Source organism: Tachypleus tridentatus, chromosome 12, assembly GCF_004210375.1.
Source record: "Tachypleus tridentatus isolate NWPU-2018 chromosome 12, ASM421037v1, whole genome shotgun sequence".
NCBI lineage: Eukaryota > Metazoa > Arthropoda > Merostomata > Xiphosura > Limulidae > Tachypleus > Tachypleus tridentatus.
The window spans coordinates 83,268,044-83,288,328 of NC_134836.1; the positions used below are offsets into that span (position 1 = coordinate 83,268,044).

At 32.2% G+C, this 20,285-nt stretch overlaps 1 protein-coding gene across 22 annotated transcripts in view; it reads right to left on the reverse strand.

Moving 5' to 3' along the window:
- Positions 1 to 20,285, reverse strand: part of LOC143233833 (histone deacetylase 4-like) — a 149,949-nt gene that overhangs the window by 76,730 nt on the left and 52,934 nt on the right. For 6 of the 22 annotated variants that reach the window (XM_076470575.1, XM_076470570.1, XM_076470591.1 and 3 more), the window contains exon 1: positions 6,697 to 8,241. The exons of 3 other annotated variants lie outside the window; for them this stretch is intronic. In XM_076470575.1, coding sequence (XP_076326690.1) covers positions 6,697 to 6,757 — 61 coding nt within the window. In that variant the 5' untranslated portion in view covers positions 6,758 to 8,241. 13 more of the 22 variants (XM_076470582.1, XM_076470572.1, XM_076470571.1 and 10 more) reach the window with 11 other exon arrangements.

Genomic DNA, 20,285 nt, shown 5'->3' on the forward strand with positions numbered 1-20,285 from the left:
AATAATCATTTCAAATTTTTGTCTCAGATGTCAACTTGATGTCATAACGGAGAATGTCTGTGGTAATAGCACCGAAATGCGTTAGTGATATAATCTATCAGATAACATTAAAATGCTGATAATAAACTAGACAGAAGTTATGGAAAATCAATTAAGGGCATGGAGTTGAGTGCTTAAACCCACAACGTCTATTGCCTTTCACTTTATTATTTTATATAAAGTTCATTATTGTTTTATAGTGCTGATTTAATCACCTATTAGTTATTAGTGTAACTAATAGCATTACAGCTTTTTATAAATTAATTTATATGTGTGTGTGTGTATCAGCAACCAGTTTAAGGACTTTTATATGAAAATAACGAGAATAAGTAACAACAACATTACTTTCTAGAAAATAACACTGTTGTTTATTATTTGTGATTTGATAAATGTGTACACGTAGCAATATTTCCCACTTATTCGTACACCTAAAACTTAATTTCAAGAGACAGTTTCACTTTGGAGGTGAATTATTCAGATTATCTGAATAAATATCAGATGTAGCAACGAGAGTTATGTGACATGTTAATCTGAAATAAATTTTACGAAACATGGAGCTGCTGTAACTGTTCGATGATTGTTGTATTAGTTTTATCAACTTTGTACATAAAAAATGCAGCCAACATTTATTTCCAGAGTTAATGAAATTTTAATTTGATGTGTATATATAAAACTATGTATTCACATTCTTAATCTCACAACCCGACATCACCACAAATTACAGAACAAACTGTGCTAATGATAATCACCATGGTTTACACTAGCTATCGTCATAAACAACTGAACTATTTGTTGTGTCATTAAAAGCAAGGATTCCATGTCTTGATGTTTCTTATACTAAACTAACTATCGTATTTTTCACACCGGTAACAGATATAGGTTGCTCCTTGACTCATTTTCAGTTTTAATTAACTTCTTTATCATGTATGGTAGGCATGTGCTGCACATGCGTATCAGCTGCGTGTTGCAAGCTAAATTTAGCAAACGGGCTTCGTTTCTGGCGCACTACTTCCACTGTAAAAACTTTAAATCGATTTGATGCTATTTTAAACTCGCATGCATGCAAAATGTATTGTTACATGGTCGTCATGGTAACTGATCCGCATCAGGAAACGTTAATAAAAAATATATGACGCAAACTGTCGTTTAGTGAGGAGAATTTGGTAGTTATTTTGTTTCTTCCCATTAAGGGATATATTTGGACTTGTACAGTTTTAGGTTTCTGTCTCTATTCTTATTTTTTAAAAAATCAAGACATTTTTTCTACGGTTATTTATAAGTTTCTATATGAGATTATTTCAAAGCAAGTAATTTAACCATTCAACTAATTCTAAACCGCAAAACGTCTCAGTTTATAATTGTAAATGTCTTGTGACAATATGGCATTTTGTGCACATGGCGTTTAGTCTGACGATCAATGAAAATATTGACAAACTAATGACACAAAGTGAGGTACCATTTGTAATACCGTGCTTTATAGTGAGGTACCATTTGTAATACCGTGCTTTATAGTGAGGTACCATTTGTGATACCGTGCTTTATAGTGAGGTACTATTTGTAATACCGTGCTTTATTGTGAGGTACCATTTGTAATACCGTGCTTTATAGTGAGGTACCATTTGTAATACCGTGCTTTATAGTGAGGTACCATTTGTAATACCGTGCTTTATAGTGAGGTACCATTTGTAATACCGTGCTTTATTGTGAGGTACCATTTGTAATACCGTGCTTTATAGTGAGGTACCATTTGTAATACCGTGCTTTATATTCACTCTTCAAAGATTTTTATAGGGCTTATATGCCATACCTGTGTGTGCTTGTCTATTAGGGCCCGTAAAAATGAGGTTAAACACTATAAAATTCTACAGTGACATAATGGTAAAAAAGACCCTATTTTTAAAATGTATGAGGCCAACTTTGACCGAACGTAATATGATATTATACATACGTTATCATAAAAAGGTACAGGGCCCGGCATGGCCAAGCGTGTTAAGGCGTGCGACTCGTAATCTGAGAGTCTCGGGTTCGCATCCCCATCGCGCCAAACATGCTCGCCCTTTCAGCCGTGGGGATGTTATAATGTTACGGTCAATCCCACTATTCGTTGGTAAAAGAGTAGCCCAAGAGTTGGCGGTGAGTGGTGATGACTAGCTGCCTTCCCTCTAGTCTTACACTGCTAAATTAGGGACGGCTAGCACAGATAGCCCTCGAGTAGCTTTGTGCGAAATTCAAAAACAAACAAACAAACAAAAAGGTACAATAGCTACTATAAAACGTCCCAATATGACAGTGCGTAAAAATATTCTCAGGAAGGTGCAAAACGTACGATAAAGCGTCCAAAGGCCAAACCTTAACAAACCTTTATTAAATGTTTATAATATCTTCTTAACAGGACTTTGAAAAATGATAACAAATAGTGGTTATTCTTAACGTTTATTTTCTTTGAAGACACTAACTTTTGAACTATAATTACGTTTTTCCACTACAGATTGACAGAAAAAGAATACCAACGTTATATAAAAATGTAATAACTATTATACAGTTTTATGATATTTAGTTATGAATGCTAACACAACTTAAAGTGAACTTAAAATAAATGGACGTGTTACTTGTTTAGTATGAAAACAGTTTTTCTCTCCTTTATTTTGACAATATTAAACCTTGGTACATTGTCAAAAAAGATAGCACTAAGGTTATGTAAGATACATCTTTAATAACTAAATATACTTTTTAAAGTTATGGAAAAGTATGAATGACTAAATTAAATGTATTTTGTTATTCCGGTCGTTTCGTAAGTTTCATTTCACTATATTCTATTTTTAAGTTAATAAACAGTCTTCCTATTATAACTGACTATCGACAGCAAAGAAACATTAATTCTATACTTGCTACTAAAATAAGCTAAATGATCAGGTGTGAAAACCGTTTATTAAAGCATCTGCATGAAAACATAAGAATATATTTATGTTGGGAAAAATCGTCAATGGTGAACAAGTTTCGTGAAATTTTTATCTATATCAGGTTCATCGATAGATAAAAACAATGATGAAAGATGGATAGAAATGTTGAGATAATAATGTTGCAATACCTTAAAGAGAAACCACGTACCGTATTTTCCGCCTAATAAGCCGAATTTCTGGCCCTAACTTTTGGACCTGATTTTTGGGGGTCGGCTTATTGGCCGATCACTCATTTCGGAAATTTCTCCTTCTTAGAAAATGTTTTTCTTTTGAAAATTACCATAGGCGGTAATTTTGTCCCATCAGCAAAGCACGTTAAGGCTACAGTGAAACGTTGTTTCTGGAATTTCATTGGTTACCTAATTACAGTGAGTGGAGCCAATAACGAATGACATATTGATTCCATCTCTGTCTCAATACGACACGTTCTGCTTTACTACAGAACTCCAATGATCACACACAACATGCATGCTGACGCTGAAACGAGACTAAGAAATCATTTTGAAGAAACTTGTCACTTCTTAAAAATGGCTTCGGCTTATTGGGCGGTAATAAGCAAAAACCCTCATTTTCAGAGCTGAAAATTGGCCTCGGCTTATTAACCGGAAAATACGGTAATTGTAAAATTTCTATAATCATATATTAATTTGTTTTTCCGTATATTTCTATATCCTACACTATTGACAAACTGAATGATAATTTTTAAATAAACTTCGGAACTCAGGAATGAACATCCTTCATTTCGTTCTCTAGTATACAGTAGATTTAACTTAACGTCTACTTAGTGTCGGAACATTTAAAATCAAACGAACTGAAAAAAATAACAATCGAAGTACATGAAGAAATTTTATAACGGAAATGACCGTATCTCAGACATTTCTTTTTCACAATCTTTTTAACTAATATATTTTTAAATACTAATTAAAACAGTACGGATGATTTGTCACATAAAGCTATTTAGGTTTAGATTTGTATGTACAATAAAACAAGAAATTGAAAGAAAATGAAAGTATTTAGTTGCTTTCTAGAACATGAAAATTCCATTGTTTAAAATAACTGCTGCAATGCATTATACAGAATTATAATAAAGCGCTTTTTTTCCATTTTATCGACTGAAAATCGTTCTAAACCGATATGAAAAAGTTGGTATAACATTCGAAAATACGTTATTTAAACATTACTACAAAAAATAAATATTTTCCTGAAAGTTACAAAATAACATAGTGATTGAGATGACAAAGTCAAATTATTTTGAATATTTATTAAAGAGTCAGGCGCAATGTTGAGAATGACACTGTTTAGTTGAGACGTTATGAGAAAATCGCGAGTTTTATATGTTAGTTTTTATTCACTGACGTTACGTGTGTTGCCAGGTGTTGATGAATGAGGAAAGGGTGTTGAAAACTTTAATCAGTCCATCAGGTTTGTCATTGTAGCTTTGAATATTTTGTTTGCTTGTTATCAAGCACAAAGCTACACAATGGGCTATCTGTGTTGTGCTTACCACGAGAATCGAAACCCGGTTTTTAGCAGTGTAAACCTTCAATCTTTTCCTTAGCTACGAAAATAGGGGGCGCAGTATTTAAATAGAGAAATCACTGATGTCTCTATATTTCTACTTGCTACGAAGACACAAAAGTATTACCAACCTAAGCTGATAAATAACACTACATAACAAATTTTTTACTTTTTCTTGTTTCTGGGCTGAAAACGTTATTTCCCAATTGCTTATGCCTAAAGTAAATGGAATAAACCTATTTTTCTCTTCAATCTTTGATTTTGTGACCTGGGAGCGTATAACGAAAACATGATGAGAGACTATATTTGGGGGCTGATATGTGAAAGTAATTTACATTACAGTCGCAAATCTCGAAAACCTACTCACTTCTAAACATCTTTGTTCATTTTGGTGTAACTTTAGTATAAATACATGTAAATCTTGATTCATATGTTGTTTTATTCACACGTTATGTAAATGAAAATGTGCAAATTTGCCCGTTTTTACCTAGAAAATAGGTTACTTTCTAAATTTCATTACCCAAGTCACAAAAGCAAAGGTTGAAGAGAATTATGGACATTTTCTGTACTTTTACAACACAAGCAATTAAGAATAACACATACTATCCAGGAACAAAATTTGTGTTACATAGTGTATTATTTGAGCAAATATTATTTTAAAAATGATTTTATTTTTCTGTTAACAACTTTGAGTGAGAATATTTGAACAATAAAACACAATACTCTCATGGGATGTACAATATCAGGACAATACGTACATGAAGATTGTTATATTTTGGTTGATTGTTTGGTTATTGTTAAGGCCAAAGCTATGTTATTACTTACGATGGGTGCTAAAACCTGATTTTTAGCGTTGTACGCCTACAGACATACATATCACTGAATCACTGGAGAATTCTGGTATGTATAGTAATAAAATTTAATACTTTAGTTAGACAAGTACTACGATCATTTTCATTGAGTCGTTAAACAGAATCGCTAAACATCAATATTTACTAAAATATGCTTGTTGCGTAAATCTAATTAGTAGTTTTGAATTATTAACTTTAATTCAGATTTCGGTTAACAGTACCTATTTCACGTGCTTCGGTAACTGTTGATTGTATTAAAAACACAAATAAAACGATATTACACATTTTATTTTTATTTTGAAATAAACGAAAGTTTGCAGTATTATATTTATTTCAACCGTAGCCCTAAATATACAACTTCATTGACCTGTAAATTTAATATGTATAAGATGTGATATTAGATTTTCGAAATACGGACAGAAATAAGTATTTACATACTACCAACATACTTATAAGTATATATAATTATACAGGGGTTCTAAAGTGTTAAGTGATCAAACAATAGTTTGATATACCTTAATACATAATAACGAAAAGACCCTGATCAGCTTAAAGCTTGTGAGATAACAGCTTGAAATAATAAATGTAAAAAGATATCTGCATATACTACTATATCAAAAGTTTTATAAATGCATCTTTCTATGTACCCGGGTCATCATCAAACAACCTTCTTAGTAAGGACTCTTCAGATGTTTGTACACACACAGCTAAATTGAGGAGAGGAAATGCATATTATAAAAATTGAGGAGAGGAAATGCATATTATAAAAATTGAGGAGAGGAAATGCATATTGTAAAAATTGAGGAGAGGAAATGCATATTGTAAAAATTGAGGAGAGGAAATGCATATTGTAAAAATTGAGAAGAGGAAATGTAAAAAACACAGAAAATGTAAAAAAAACGAAAAATAGTTTTACAAAACCAGAATGTCATTTTGAAACTTATTCCCTGCTGTAAAACCCAAAGTTCTTCAATACAATGTTACATTTTACAGGTTACTGTTAGAAATTCTCTGATTAAAAAGCTATGTCATTATTATAGACTATTATTTGCAATACATCCACAATGAATTTGTTGTTGTTGTTACGTAATTGGTTTAAGTCTTGTTTTCTCTACAACAACAGCTCTTGGTAACTTTAGGTGTGAATAGTTGTATTGTGTTTATGTCCAACTGGCCTTTGGCGTATTAATTTGCATACATGGTATAGCATATTTATGGAATGACAGTAACACAAGTAAAAATCGTAAAAACAATCTATTTTGTTAAAAGTTATATTAAGTTTACAGTTATATTTTCTTTCGCCATGTATAACGTAACTTCTATCTTACCTCCCTGACCAAAACTGGGACCGAAGTTATTATATACTCCTGTGGCCATTTCTACATCCATGCCATAATTGAAATGTCTATGCAAAGTGTGAAGTTATTTCACTCCTAGGAGAAGCGACTGCAGAAGAGTAACAAAGGACACTTGAATTTTTCTTGCAATCTCGAAAAATATTACTACTAACTAAAAGGAAATGAGTAATTTTAACAGTGAAATACTTTTTTATTTCATAGTTGACTTTATTTAAAATCAACTGCTACGCCAACCAATGAATCCTTACATTTGAGCTATATTTAATATTACATCTCTTTGAAATGGTATAGCGAAAAGGATATTCCCCGTTCTCTTTGATTTGGTTCTTGGACATTCAACAGAATCGCACGTGTACTTATCACAGTTTAAGTCAACATTTGCGCGCACTACCTTTTCTATTTCAAATAGATAGTACGTGGTTGGCTAAATATAGCTGCCACATCATGTCAAATGGGCGACGAGGTTTCGCGAGCACGCGCAAAATATACTTATATTTTCTACTGCGCAAGCGCAAGAAAGAAAGAAACATTATTAGTACTGACAATAACACAAAAGCCAGTAGATAAAGAACGTTACATGATTTCGTGTCATAATAATTTCACATTGTATATCAGAATATTTAAAGTTCTCAAGGAAATGGCAGTACACTCTGAAAATGTTTGCATTTAGCGTTTTCGTAGTTTATAAAACTACTCCTCAGACATGGATTAATTCGAACTTCTTATCCTTCGTGTGTCTACAATTTTCAGTAATAACCTCAAGTAATCGAATATAAAACAATAACGAAATACATAAGTTATCTCGAGTAAAGTGTTATTGCCGTGGAGTTCGAGGTTTCATTGCGGTGTATATGTTTAAACAAAAGATGTGCCCATAAAAGTTAAATTAAAAAATCGAATTGCAATTGTTTTTTCTCGCTAATGAAAATAAGGAAATGTTTCTATTTTTATAGCGGAAAAACTAATCACAGTTTACATAACTTCGTGTTAAATGCTATAAATACAATTTATATAAAACAAGAATATTGTCTTTAGGTTATACACAGAAATAATTCTAATTGTTTTGTAAATACTTTTTCCTTATAGTAGAAACCATTTACATGTTTCATTTTCCTTATATATATGTTCTATATCTTTTACTACATCTTTAGTGATAAATGTAACGTTATATAAGTGTCACTTAAGTTTTTAATTTTCAGTTAAATACCATTTCTATTTTTACTTTAATCAAACCGTACATAACTTTCCTTTTAGCCTTAGAGATATCTCTAGTTTTCACTTAATTTTAGTAATATTCTATTTTTTTTCAATAACCATAACTATAAGATTCAACAATTTAGAGCCTTTATTTGGAGTGTTTGTATACTTTATAATTTGTGTTTCAAATTCAAGTTTCATATTAGTGTTTCTTTTTGTTAAGCACAAAGCTATATAATCGGTAATCTTTTTTTCTGCTCGCGAGGGTTTGTTTGTTTAAAATTAAGAACAAAACAACACAATAGGTTATCTGCGCTCTGCCCACCAATGGTATCGAATCCCAGTTTCTAACGGTGTGAGTCCGCCGACATGCCGCTGTGCCACTAGAGGATCTCGCCGAGGATATGAAGACCAGATTTCCATAGTTTGTGTAACAAGTACTATTTTGGGCCTCAGTATCAGTATTCCAATATAAATATCATTTGTAATCTTCACTTTCAACAGAGTCACATCTAAGCCTTTTAATTCCAAGGAACTTTCGTACTATAAATGCAAGAAAACTTTTACGTCTCTACAAGAACATATTTATCATTAACATTAGAAACCCTAATAGCAGCGTTTTACATGTAATCATTTTTTCATGTCTAATTCGTAAATCAATATTTCTAAGTATATACATATATTAATTTTGAAATGTGCAAATTATTTTCAAATACGCTGGTAATATAATATAAATAAACATAGACAAAAATATCTATCTTTTGCCTGTATTCTTAAGTGCACTATTTTCAATACAGATGCAACCTTAAGTATTCAGTAAAAAAATCTATGAGACATGGGAAGAAAAAACGTGCTTCATTCTCGTTGGTCGTACAGTGTCTGTTGTTCGGAAAGCGAATTTCACAATCACTTGGTTTGCTATATTAAGGAAGTGCTTTCTCTAAGTGGAAACCGACTGCTATTTTTACAGTAACTAGTTCGCCAACTTTGCCAGCGGTTAAACATCACCAAGAACTATTTCTAGCTCTTTTTACATCAAGCAAACATGCCATATAGTTGACCATGTAAACATAATTTTATTGTCAGTACCTCATCTTACCATCTAAGAAATGCGGAACACTAAATAGTGGATGATTACATGCAAATAAATAGAATAAACTTTTTCAAACCCTATTTAATACCTATTCTAAAGTAAATATATTTTCGAATTGTGTACATTATTACACAAAGCAGTCTCTATTACTTTTCTCTAACCAATATCACACTGACTGGATTTGAATGTTCTCCAAGTCTGTACAAATAATCATACTTACTTTTATATCAACAGTTACGCTTCTCGTTGAAGCGGAGAGTGGACCGTTAGGTCCACGCTTCTAGCTGATTCCTCCCAGCCCGTACCCTTGGCTGTGGCTTCGACAAATGACTTAGGAAGGTCGAAACCTTGTTCTTTCCTTATCAATAAGACTTAATACCCATACTAGGCGTTCTGAAATACATTTTTATTTCAAGTGGGTTTCTCATCATCAAGGTGAGAATCAATCAACAAAGTGGTCAGTAGTAAAAGCCATTTTCATGCCCCAGGCACAGTATGCGATCATTACTTAATTAACACATGGGTCACGGGCGTACGGTCTCGGCCATACAGGAAGCCTGAGGGCACCCAAGTAAAGGAAATTATGCTTCGTAAAATTAGCAGAATAGAAGAAAGAGAGAGTTTAAAAAATGTGCTATGAAACTTCTCTGAAAATTACGCCCTAAATAAATTGTTGACACACAAGAAGTATCTGTATTCGAGTTGCGAGAATGTCCCGCCACCTGTGTGTAAATTTTAAAACTTAATGTAAAAACATATAATATTTGATATACTGAAGTACGACTTCATTATAACATTTATTTGTTGATAAGCACAAAACTACACAGACACCGCAAGTATCTAAAATCGAATTTTAGCGTTATAAGTTCTTAGCGTAACTGCCGAGCCATCGCGGGTAAAGGCAAAGGACAACGGAATAAATTCTAGTCTGAATGATAAAACACAACCTTTCTGACAGAAAATAATGCAGTCACAATGCGCATACCATCCAGTAGCTATACGTGAAAAGTAGCGAAGATGCAATTTCGAGTAATATTTTGTAAACTTCCAGAATAAACAAAACAGTGATAACAATTCTGAACTATTTTATGACTTCCTGGTAAGGAGATATCTTATTAAACATTACAAAGTAGAAAATTTAAGAATATTTATTACATTTATATAGGATAAATTGTTAGTGATAAGCAAGTTGTTAAAGAAGAAAAATAAGTTTTATGACATTATTTTGGTATACTCTACAACGAAGGCTTTTAAGAGTGTGCTTCACTCCGCTTAGGAACAATAAACCAAAACAATTCTTTGAAACTTACTTGTGTACACAAAGTACACTTACAATAATAAATTACATTACGTTTGTTTTTTATATCGACACATGCCGTGTTTGTTTATAATTAAGGACGAAATGTTCAACAAAACATGAAGTAGAGACAGTTAGCTGGGTAAAGTGAACCTGTTTTTGAAAATGAAAAAAATCTACGTATGAATATAAAAAACGACAAAGCAGCTTAAATAAGTCTCACCTTAAAAAGTAAGTTCTGGTACTCAATATCGTGAGTACCGGGAAAGTTTCTACCCTGCTAGTAATAAACAACTATTTGATCAAATTAAACCAAGAAATTCGAGGGCTCGAAACAATGCCTTGCGACAAAAGCAATAATACTTATAATGGCTATTTCGATGGCTACAATCTTTTGGTTTGTACACAGGTATTTTTCTCTCGTGTCTTTATTGTAATCGCTTATCTTTCTTTGATATCAAGCTGAAACTTTACGGCTATCCCTGCGTCAGTCGAGGGTTTCCCACTTACACTAGAATAGGAGAAAAGATACACAAGTTTATTTACATGTTGATGAGATAATACGGTAGAGCATACAAATCATGTTTTCAACAAAATCATTCGTATGGAACAATTTTGAAAGGAGCGTGAGTTATGTCTATGTTGATACTTACATCCATCTTAATAACCAGACCCAGGTTTATGTACGAACAATACGAAGACACTGAAGAAGTGAAGTCAGGTAAATTTGTGTGTAAGAAATATGCATAACGATTTCAATCAATACAATATATCATATTTCCATGTTTATATGTAAAATTCTATTTAAAAATTAATTAAAACTGATGTACTTCAACAGTGCCCCCGAAAGTATTCTGTTTGAAGAGCAAATAAAATAAAAAGTAACACATTTTTTGTGCTTTTGAAGTTCATATGTCATGTTGTGTTGTAGCCTATACAGTACACAATTTTTCTCGTGATTCAAGGTATGCTCAAATTTTACTGACATCACAACAGTACAAATTTTAACGTTAATCGTCCATTATGTAACGTCTTTTTAGTATTTAATAACTGAATGACAGATAATTTGTTTGTTTGGTTTTGAATTTCGCGCAAATCTACACAAGGGCTATCCACAATAGCCCTCCTTAATTTAGCAATATAAAACCAGAGGGAAAGAAGCTAGTCAACACCACCCACTGCCAACTCTCGAGCTATTCTTTTACCAATGAATAGTGGATTAACCGTCACATTATAACGCCCCCACAGCTGAAATGGCGAGCATGTTTGATGTGACGGGGATTCCAACCCGCTACCCTCAGATTACAAGTCGAACTCCTTAACCACCTGGCCATGCTCAGGCCTAATGATAGATAATATACTATTGTATAATGGTGTGAGTGGTTTAAACAAGTGAGCGTTTCAGGCGGTGTTGGTCCCACTTTCAGGGAAAGTAAGTTCGTAAAAGGTAGTGTTAATCTCTTCACTGAACACTCATTTATTTAATTCATTTTGACATTTGTACATGCAGCTCACACTTTAAAGATATAGTTTTAAAACGTATTTGTAATAAACCTTGGGATTTTTATTTTTCTGGAATAATGAATGTTAAAATGATTTTGTTTCCCCAACAGGTTTATCATGACTAAACAGCAGTATATAACTACAGGTAATATGCTTTAAGTATTTCGTACTGTAATTTTTAGCATTATCAGCTTTAATGGCATTTTTGCATAGGTTATTTATATTACATTATTTGTATATCCATTCATACAGCTTCAATTATTTTAGCTTCCCAGTGGATCAACAGTAAGTTTCAGGATTCCAAAGTCTAAAAATTTGGTTTTCATACCTGTGGCAAGCAGAACACATACACTGCAAACTAGCTCAAAACATTTTTTATTTCCTCAATTAGAGTACGTGTTTCGTGACTTGTGGTATTTCAGAACATATCAACTGATTCTAAAATATTTCATCCGTTATTTTATTTTTAACTTTTACTTTTATTATCTGTCTGAATTATGAAAAAAGTTGTATCTGTAGCACTTGTTGTTTCTTTATAATTAAGTGCAAAGCTACAAAAAAGGCTATGAGTGCTCTGCCCACCACGAGTATCGAAATCTGGTTTCAAGCATTATAATTCCACAGACATACCGCTGTATCACTGAGAGCTACCTTTTGCAACACACAGACTAAAGAACCAAGTTAGACACCTCAAAATTTGGGAATAGACACCCGTGGTTTTGACTAACAGAGTAGAATTAAGGCATTCTTCAAAGCACCTATTGCTAACGCGTAAGCTGCTCTGAATTGATCAAATAATTGTCCCAAACTGCAGAGCATATTTTCGAGACAACTGCACAGGCGTTGCTTGGCACTGGCGCTTGGGGTCCGTGCCTAGATTCTGTTTAACTGTGTCCCAAATCCCCAGTTGATGTCTTGAAAATTCAGAATAGAAAACCATGATCGATGTAGTACTGAAAGGCTGAAAATTCCCGCGCCTATGGACCCGAGCCCCGAATCTTTTAAGCATCTAGTGACAACTGGTTAATATTCCTCAGAGTCCAGTTAAACTAATCGCCAGGACACCTAGACCCCTTTGAAATGTATGCTTTTACTACGTAACACAGACGCATATTATTCAATAAAATAAACCATTTTCCAATAAATTTGTATAAGATAGGCGTATAACGTAACGATTCACCAATTCATTACATTTTCCTTTCGTCCCATAAGTGAAAATATGAAATCATTTTTTTGCTTTCTCTCAGGTTAGCTAAACTGTCTGATTCACTATGATGAAACCAGCTTCCTAAGAAAAAATAATCTACCAGGTCTTCCCGTGACAACAACATTTAAAAGAAACAATGCACTTCATAAACTCGACAAAACAGTTTAGTGGCAAAACTTTCACTTTTAATATTTTTATCTTCTGTGCTTACTATGATAAGTTTAATGATAGTATGGCACTTGCAGCTTTTTTTAGATCAATGATACTCAAGTTTTTCATCCGCAGATCCACCTACTGTTCCGTTCTCTCGTTTTTGCCTCCTCTCCAGTGGCACAGCAACATGTCTGCGGACTTATCCTGCTACAAACTGGGTTTCGATACTCGTAGTAGGCAGATCGCAGATAGCTCTTTGAGCTACTCTTTTGCCAACGAATAGTGAGACTAAGCGTCATATTATAACGCCCACACGGCTGAAAGGGCGAGCATGTTTGGTGTGATGGGAATTCGAATCCACGACCCTCAGATTACAAGTCGAACTCCTTAACCACATGGCCATGTTTTTGGGTTGTTGTTTTTTTTTGTAGTTTTCATTTTGGACGCATAGAGACGTTCAAACATGTTACTAACTTTCGTTTTCTGTAGGTGCGAGCCACAGATATTCTAAAATAAGTAGAATTAGTAACGTAGAAACAGATTAGTATCACAAATGAGGTACTTCATGGATCGACATTAGGGCCTTTTCTTTCTTTCTAGTTTTTTTTTTTTAATCTTACATCAATGACATAGATAAGGAAATGTCAATAACTTTCTTAAATTTGCTAATACTATTATGGTTTTGGGCATTTCTAGCAAATTAATTGAAATCATTTGATGAGTTGGACAAAAAAACCTTAGATGGCTTTTAATTGTAATAAATGCAAGGCAGTACCTGTGGGTTATCATAACTTGAATTATAAGTATATTTGTAATAAAGTAACCCTAACAGCGTTATGGGAAAAACGACCTTGATGTTCTTGATGACGAGATACCCATTTGAAATAAAACTGAATCCCAGAATGGCTGGTATGGATATTAACACTTTTATTCACAAGGAGAAAACAACGTTTAGAACTTCCTAGGTCATCTTCAGCCGTTCTGAGATACATTATCTTGATGTTTCTCTAGTTGGTCAGTGTGATGTTGCTAGTGTTGGACAAACAGGGTTTTTTGGTTGTATCTGCATAAATACTGAATACAATTAAAACTCTTAAGTGGCTATAACTTCATTGTACAGATCATTGGTTAGGCCATATTTGGAATTTTAAGTGTGAGATCCTTACCTTAGGAAGACATTAAATTGTTGGAAATAGTTTGGAGGAGAGATATTAGGATGATGTCTGGAATGGAAAGGTTGTCATACGAGAAGAGGCTAAAATATTTGAAATTGTTTTCGCTTGAGGAAAAATATTAGAGAGGATTTTTTTCTGTCATTAACTGTTATTTATATTGCAGGTTACCTAGTTTTCTTACACGATTAAGAAAATAATTAATTAGCGATCTGAGCTATTCTTGTCAGCAAATCAGGCATTGGTTGTAGGTGATTATGCCCTTAGTCTGCACACTTTCACCTAGCTAACTAAGGTAATTAGTACAGATCAGAATCTTTTGTGCGATAAGACAATGTTTCTTTTTGAAATATTTAAAGCCATTTTCTACTGTAGAGATTACACGTAAGAGATTTGGTATGTAGTTTACTTTGGAATGTGTGTAACAGAATTGTTTTTTATGGTTTCAGTGCTGTAATTTATTCAAAAGAGGTCACTATATTTCTGCTGAATTCTCTTTGTTCTAAATGTCACATTTGCGAAAGCATGAAAACTCTCTCATAGATTTGGTGTTTACTTAAAATGTAAATATTCAGCAGAGCCCAAGCTTAGGTCTCTGCTGCTTTTGTCTGTTTCTTTTGTTTAAGGTTACAAGAACTTTAGAGTTCTATTGTAGTTTAGTGCACACTTTGGTCTTAAACTAATATATTAATAAATTGTTATTTTATTTGTTTTTAGACTGAATTTTCGCAAATTCCAGTTTCTAGAGGAGTCGGAGGTCAGTACGTTAAACAAAGTAGTTTTGCAATAGATTTCTCTTGGATTTTACTGATTTTAGTTTTATTGTGATTTCTCTTTACTCGTAGAAGTTATTTTTAACTTTGTTTTACTTTAATTTAGATAACAGGGTGAGTTAAAATTGGAAATTGTTAGAGCTTCAATGAAGGTTTGTTTACATTTCTCTCACACAGTTTCAAACACACAGAGATTATTAACCTAGTTTATTAATGTATTTTTTTGTATTTGTAAGCTGTGAACAGTGTGATTGGATAGTTGTTAATTTTGTTCAATCCGAGTTTTGTCTCTTTCCTTACAACCAATCGCAGCACGAAAGAAATACATTGAAAATCTTGAGAACCAAAACCCTCCTAAGTTACCAAGGGCTATCTATTTACTTTGTTGCTAACCTGTGAGAAACCACAGCTATAATTACGACATATCAAAATCATTCTTATATATAATAAAATACACTTCGTGGTCTGTAATTTAGTCAGAAAAGCAAATGATTGATTATTGAGCTGTGTTTTATACGTATACTGATTTATGCATGCTTGTGTCAATCGTCTGTTTGAAGTTAATCATAAAATTTAAAATGTTACAAACCAAATACATAATTGCTTTAATATCCGGATATCTGTGAAATTCAGCTCTTTACAAGGTAGGGTACACGTTACGAGACTGAATTACATGTTCACAGTTGAAACTAGATGCTTAGTGAGTTACATTCTGTTCAGTGTAAAGCACGAAAGAGTTTATCTCTAATAGTGCCAATGACATATAGGGTAATTCTTATAAATGAGTTACAATTCACCTTGTATATAGGTAACGAGTGTATAGTCATTTGAAGAAAATTTGAAGCCTGATCCAACCCTATTTTCATGTACGACACATAATGTATATGGTAATGGTTATAAGTATGGTATGACGAGGGATAAACATTTGTTAATGTGTCGACCTATAAATATTAAGAGTAGCATATATGTTGTAGACCACATCTCACGACTATGTACTATCATATGCTGGTGCACTTGTCCCTCACTTCAGTGATAATACCCGCTGTTTTTTGCTTATTATTGACGTATACATTCTGAAGAAGAGAGTACTAACGTTATCAACCATACAATTGTCAAGTAATCTAGCTTTGTCGTAGTTACGATTGTACAAATATCAATTACCTTTTAAATTAATTGTTTTATAAAATACGATATCCAAGTATTAAGTACCTTTTATGGATACAAGTATCAAAAAGTGGTTTTATTTATTTTATTGTGGCTGTATGTTTTATGGTATAGTTATATATGTACCGATTTGTTGGACTATTACGTCACACATTTTGAAGGAACTGTAGGATTTATGGTAAAAGCACTAAACAAGGTAAAATTATATTCCATAATACTCGAAAAAATTCAAAATAGGCTGCCGAGGACTTTTAAAATATGCAAAGGAGTCAATATTTATTTTTTATTGTTAGAATGTATTAATGTTTCATTGAACGAGTAGAATGCAGACCCCATAACCTTTTGAATGATATAGGATATAGATCAATTTAAAAATGACTGCCAAATCTTGAAACTATACAAAAGTATCAATAATTTTTCATATACAATGTTTTAATGTTATAGTATAATTGTATCAAAAACAATTAAGATTCTTTCTATTTTTAACAAAAATTTATGTTACACAATAATGCTCACAAGACGTATCCTGCCATAAATGTCCAACTATTATAAATGGAAAAGATATTGCTAAAATATATTGCAACAGCAAGTCCTATACGTAGCAACACATAAATGATTACGTATTTTTTACCAGCTTTACGGACATTATACATATCATGTTCTTGGTGTGACCTTAGAATAAAATTCAAGAATTTCTTTCGGAAATCATACATTATTTCTGGACTAAACTATTTGTCTGGACAGCAAACGTCCCATTCTGCAAGTAGGTGGTAAGAATATCGATTATTTTCGTATGTTGTTTGCAGTATGTAATATGTATGTTATTTGCAGTATGTAATATGTATGTTGTTTACAGTATGTAGTATCTTATCTTCAAGATCTTAAAATATAAAATGAAAAAATACATAAATAGCAGTATATTCACATACACACTATTCGAGCTATCACCTACCTAATTCGCTGAAAGAAGTTACATTTGCTTTATATTATCAAATATAGAGGTACAGTTCATTCACAGCTCGTCTTACTGAAAATGCATATTAATTACCCAGCGCAATCGTTTGTAGGGTTTGTAAAGGTTAACAGTTGATATAGGCAGCTAGTTAGAAGTCGAGAAACCAGAAGGAAGTAAAACCCTTAAGAATGAAATGTTATTAGATTCAGCAATGCTAACATTAGTTTCTTTGACATTTCAATTCATTTCTGATCATACACAAAGATTGTTGTTAGTATCGTGTTTAGTAAATGGAGAATCCCATCATGCCTGAATACGTTAATAGGGGTTATACCAATCTCTCCATTCTAAAATTACCCACTTCTCAATCGCTGCAACCTTCGTGAAAACCTATGAGATGACACCATCATATGTCTCGTGATAAATTCATCAGTCAGAACTTTAATGAAAATTTAAGACTACCGGCCAATGCACGTGCTCTATAAAATTCATATTGCCATATTCACAGTCGTAACAGTGCTTTCAACACTGAGTTGACATTGAGTGTGCCATTATAAAGCCCCTGTGGCTGAAATGGCGTGTATGTTTGGTGTGATGGAAATAGAGTCGAGCGCTCTAACCATCTGGACATTTATTTTGAATATTAGGCTATTGACATGTTACAAAACTCAACTCACATTTATGGTAACCTTGTTCCTAATATAACTGTCCCCCAGTAGCACAGTGGAATGTCTGCGGACTCATACTACTAAAAACTGGGTTTCGACAGCTCATTGTGCAGCTTTGTACTTAATTGTAAATAAACAAACAAACCTAATGTAATTAGAACTTCTTTAATTATTATAGCTTAATGTTAAAAATCTAACCAGATACTGTCTTGAAGTATATCACAAATCATTAAAAATATTTTAGTTCTCCATAATTTATTTGTATATGTGTGTGTAATAATAAAAAATTACGTTAACATAGGAAGTGTGAGGTGAAGCTATTAAACTACCAATCCATCATGACAACTTGTCAAAACATCTTTCTAAAAGACTCATTCCTGTTTGTTTCTACTTTTAATGCAGCAAATCACAACTGGACAATGGAATATCATTACTCAATGGTGCTTTATGACCTAGAACCTGTGTTGTTCAGATAATGTTTCCACTGAACAGATTACAGTTTCATTATTTTAATAAAATGTAAATCTCTAAATATAAAGTGAAGTCACCTCCTTCATCGACAATGAAAATTGATATTTTTTTGTAGGAACTCTCATTTAGAAGTAACTAAATAGCAAGAAGTTTTATACTGTATATGTGATATGTTTAAATTATTTTCGGTTTGTTTGAGAAATTGTGAAATAGCTTTGAAATACTAACATTCAGAGAAAGAGTTTTTGTAAAGACGGATGGTTCTAAAAAGTTACTGTGTTCGAAACATGAAACCTCAAAAAATGAAAACACTTTCAATTAACATTTTGCCATGGTAGGAAATTTCATAATACGACCAGTTCTATCAAAGTATGACAGCTTGAATTATGTATTACAAAAAAGGCTTGCCAGGATCTTAAACATGATACACATAAAATGAGAAAATTGTCATATAAAAGTTTTACGAAGTAACAAACAAACTGTGAAAAGAAAATTATAATAACATTATTTTTGTTTCGATATACATTCAAATACCGATGAAAAAAAACCATTGTATTAATATTAACTAAAATGTATAACGATGAAGTTCACTATATTCAGTATTATCAACACTATTCCTCATCAGCATAGAGATAAAGGCTATTAATACAATGATGTTTTTTAGCACATTAACAAACAATATAAAAATATAAAATCCACAATAGAAAAAAAAAAGAAAAATGGTTGTATAAACCACCTAAACGTGAAAATAAAAAAACAGAAGCAATGAGTAAGAAAATTCACTAAATGAAAACTTATATAAACTGGTTTTCCTCTCCCAATAAGAAGGTAAAAAACGAAACATTAAACTGATTTAGAATAGCAGCGCCGAGATTATGCACTAATAAAAACGTGAAAAAACAAAAATCGAAACATAATAGAATGTTTCAAAACAAAAAATGAATACACTTGATAAAAATATTAAAACGTACAAGAACAACAAGAAAACTGACCAAAACATCCAAAAAGAGCAAGTGAAGAAATGTATTTATGAATTAATATCATTTGTAGGAGTTATAAATGAAAAATGAATTAAATTATGATGCACATTAAGCAAAACACATAAACTAAAACTAAACTCTTAAGTATTAAACTTTAAAAGTTTTCTACCGATGATAATAATACAAATTAATGTTTTGGCTGTGAAAGTTTTTACAAAGGGGAAACAGGTGAAAAGAAAACGATAAACAAAAACAAGTAATAAATAAACCTTTGAAATATTAAGGTACTGAAAAACCCAGACAAAACAAAAATATGGAAACACAAAGAATTAAAACTTAACATTATTACAGCGTCAGGAACCTATTATATCTGTATGAAATTAATTACATTTGAAACAAGAGAAAGCCAATATTATAGCCAAATTATTTGATTGGATATATTTACAGTTTGAATGTAGATGTTTCTTAAATATTGTAAATGATCATGTTTCACTCTTAGATACGAAATGTTATACAGCAATAAATTTATTTCCCCATAAGCAGGCGTTTCAAATTTGATATTATTCGCAAGATAAATGGGTACCTCTAAAAAGCAAATAATTCATAATAAAACGCTTCATAAATTTAAAAAAAATTCCTCCTATCATAAAATGAATTTATAATAATTAAAGACTGTATTATAAAACTATAAGTACACTGTTTTCTCTAGGCTACTAACAATGAAGCTTGGCGTTCCAAAACAATTAGAAATAATTAAAGACTGTATTATAAAACTATAAGTACACTGTTTTCTCTAGGCTACTAACAATGAAGCTTGGCGTTCCAAAACAATTAGAAATCAAGTTCAAACATTACTCATACATAAAATATTGATATAGAATGTAATGTGTAGTTAATGTCAGAGCTTGTGAACCAAGGATCCATTA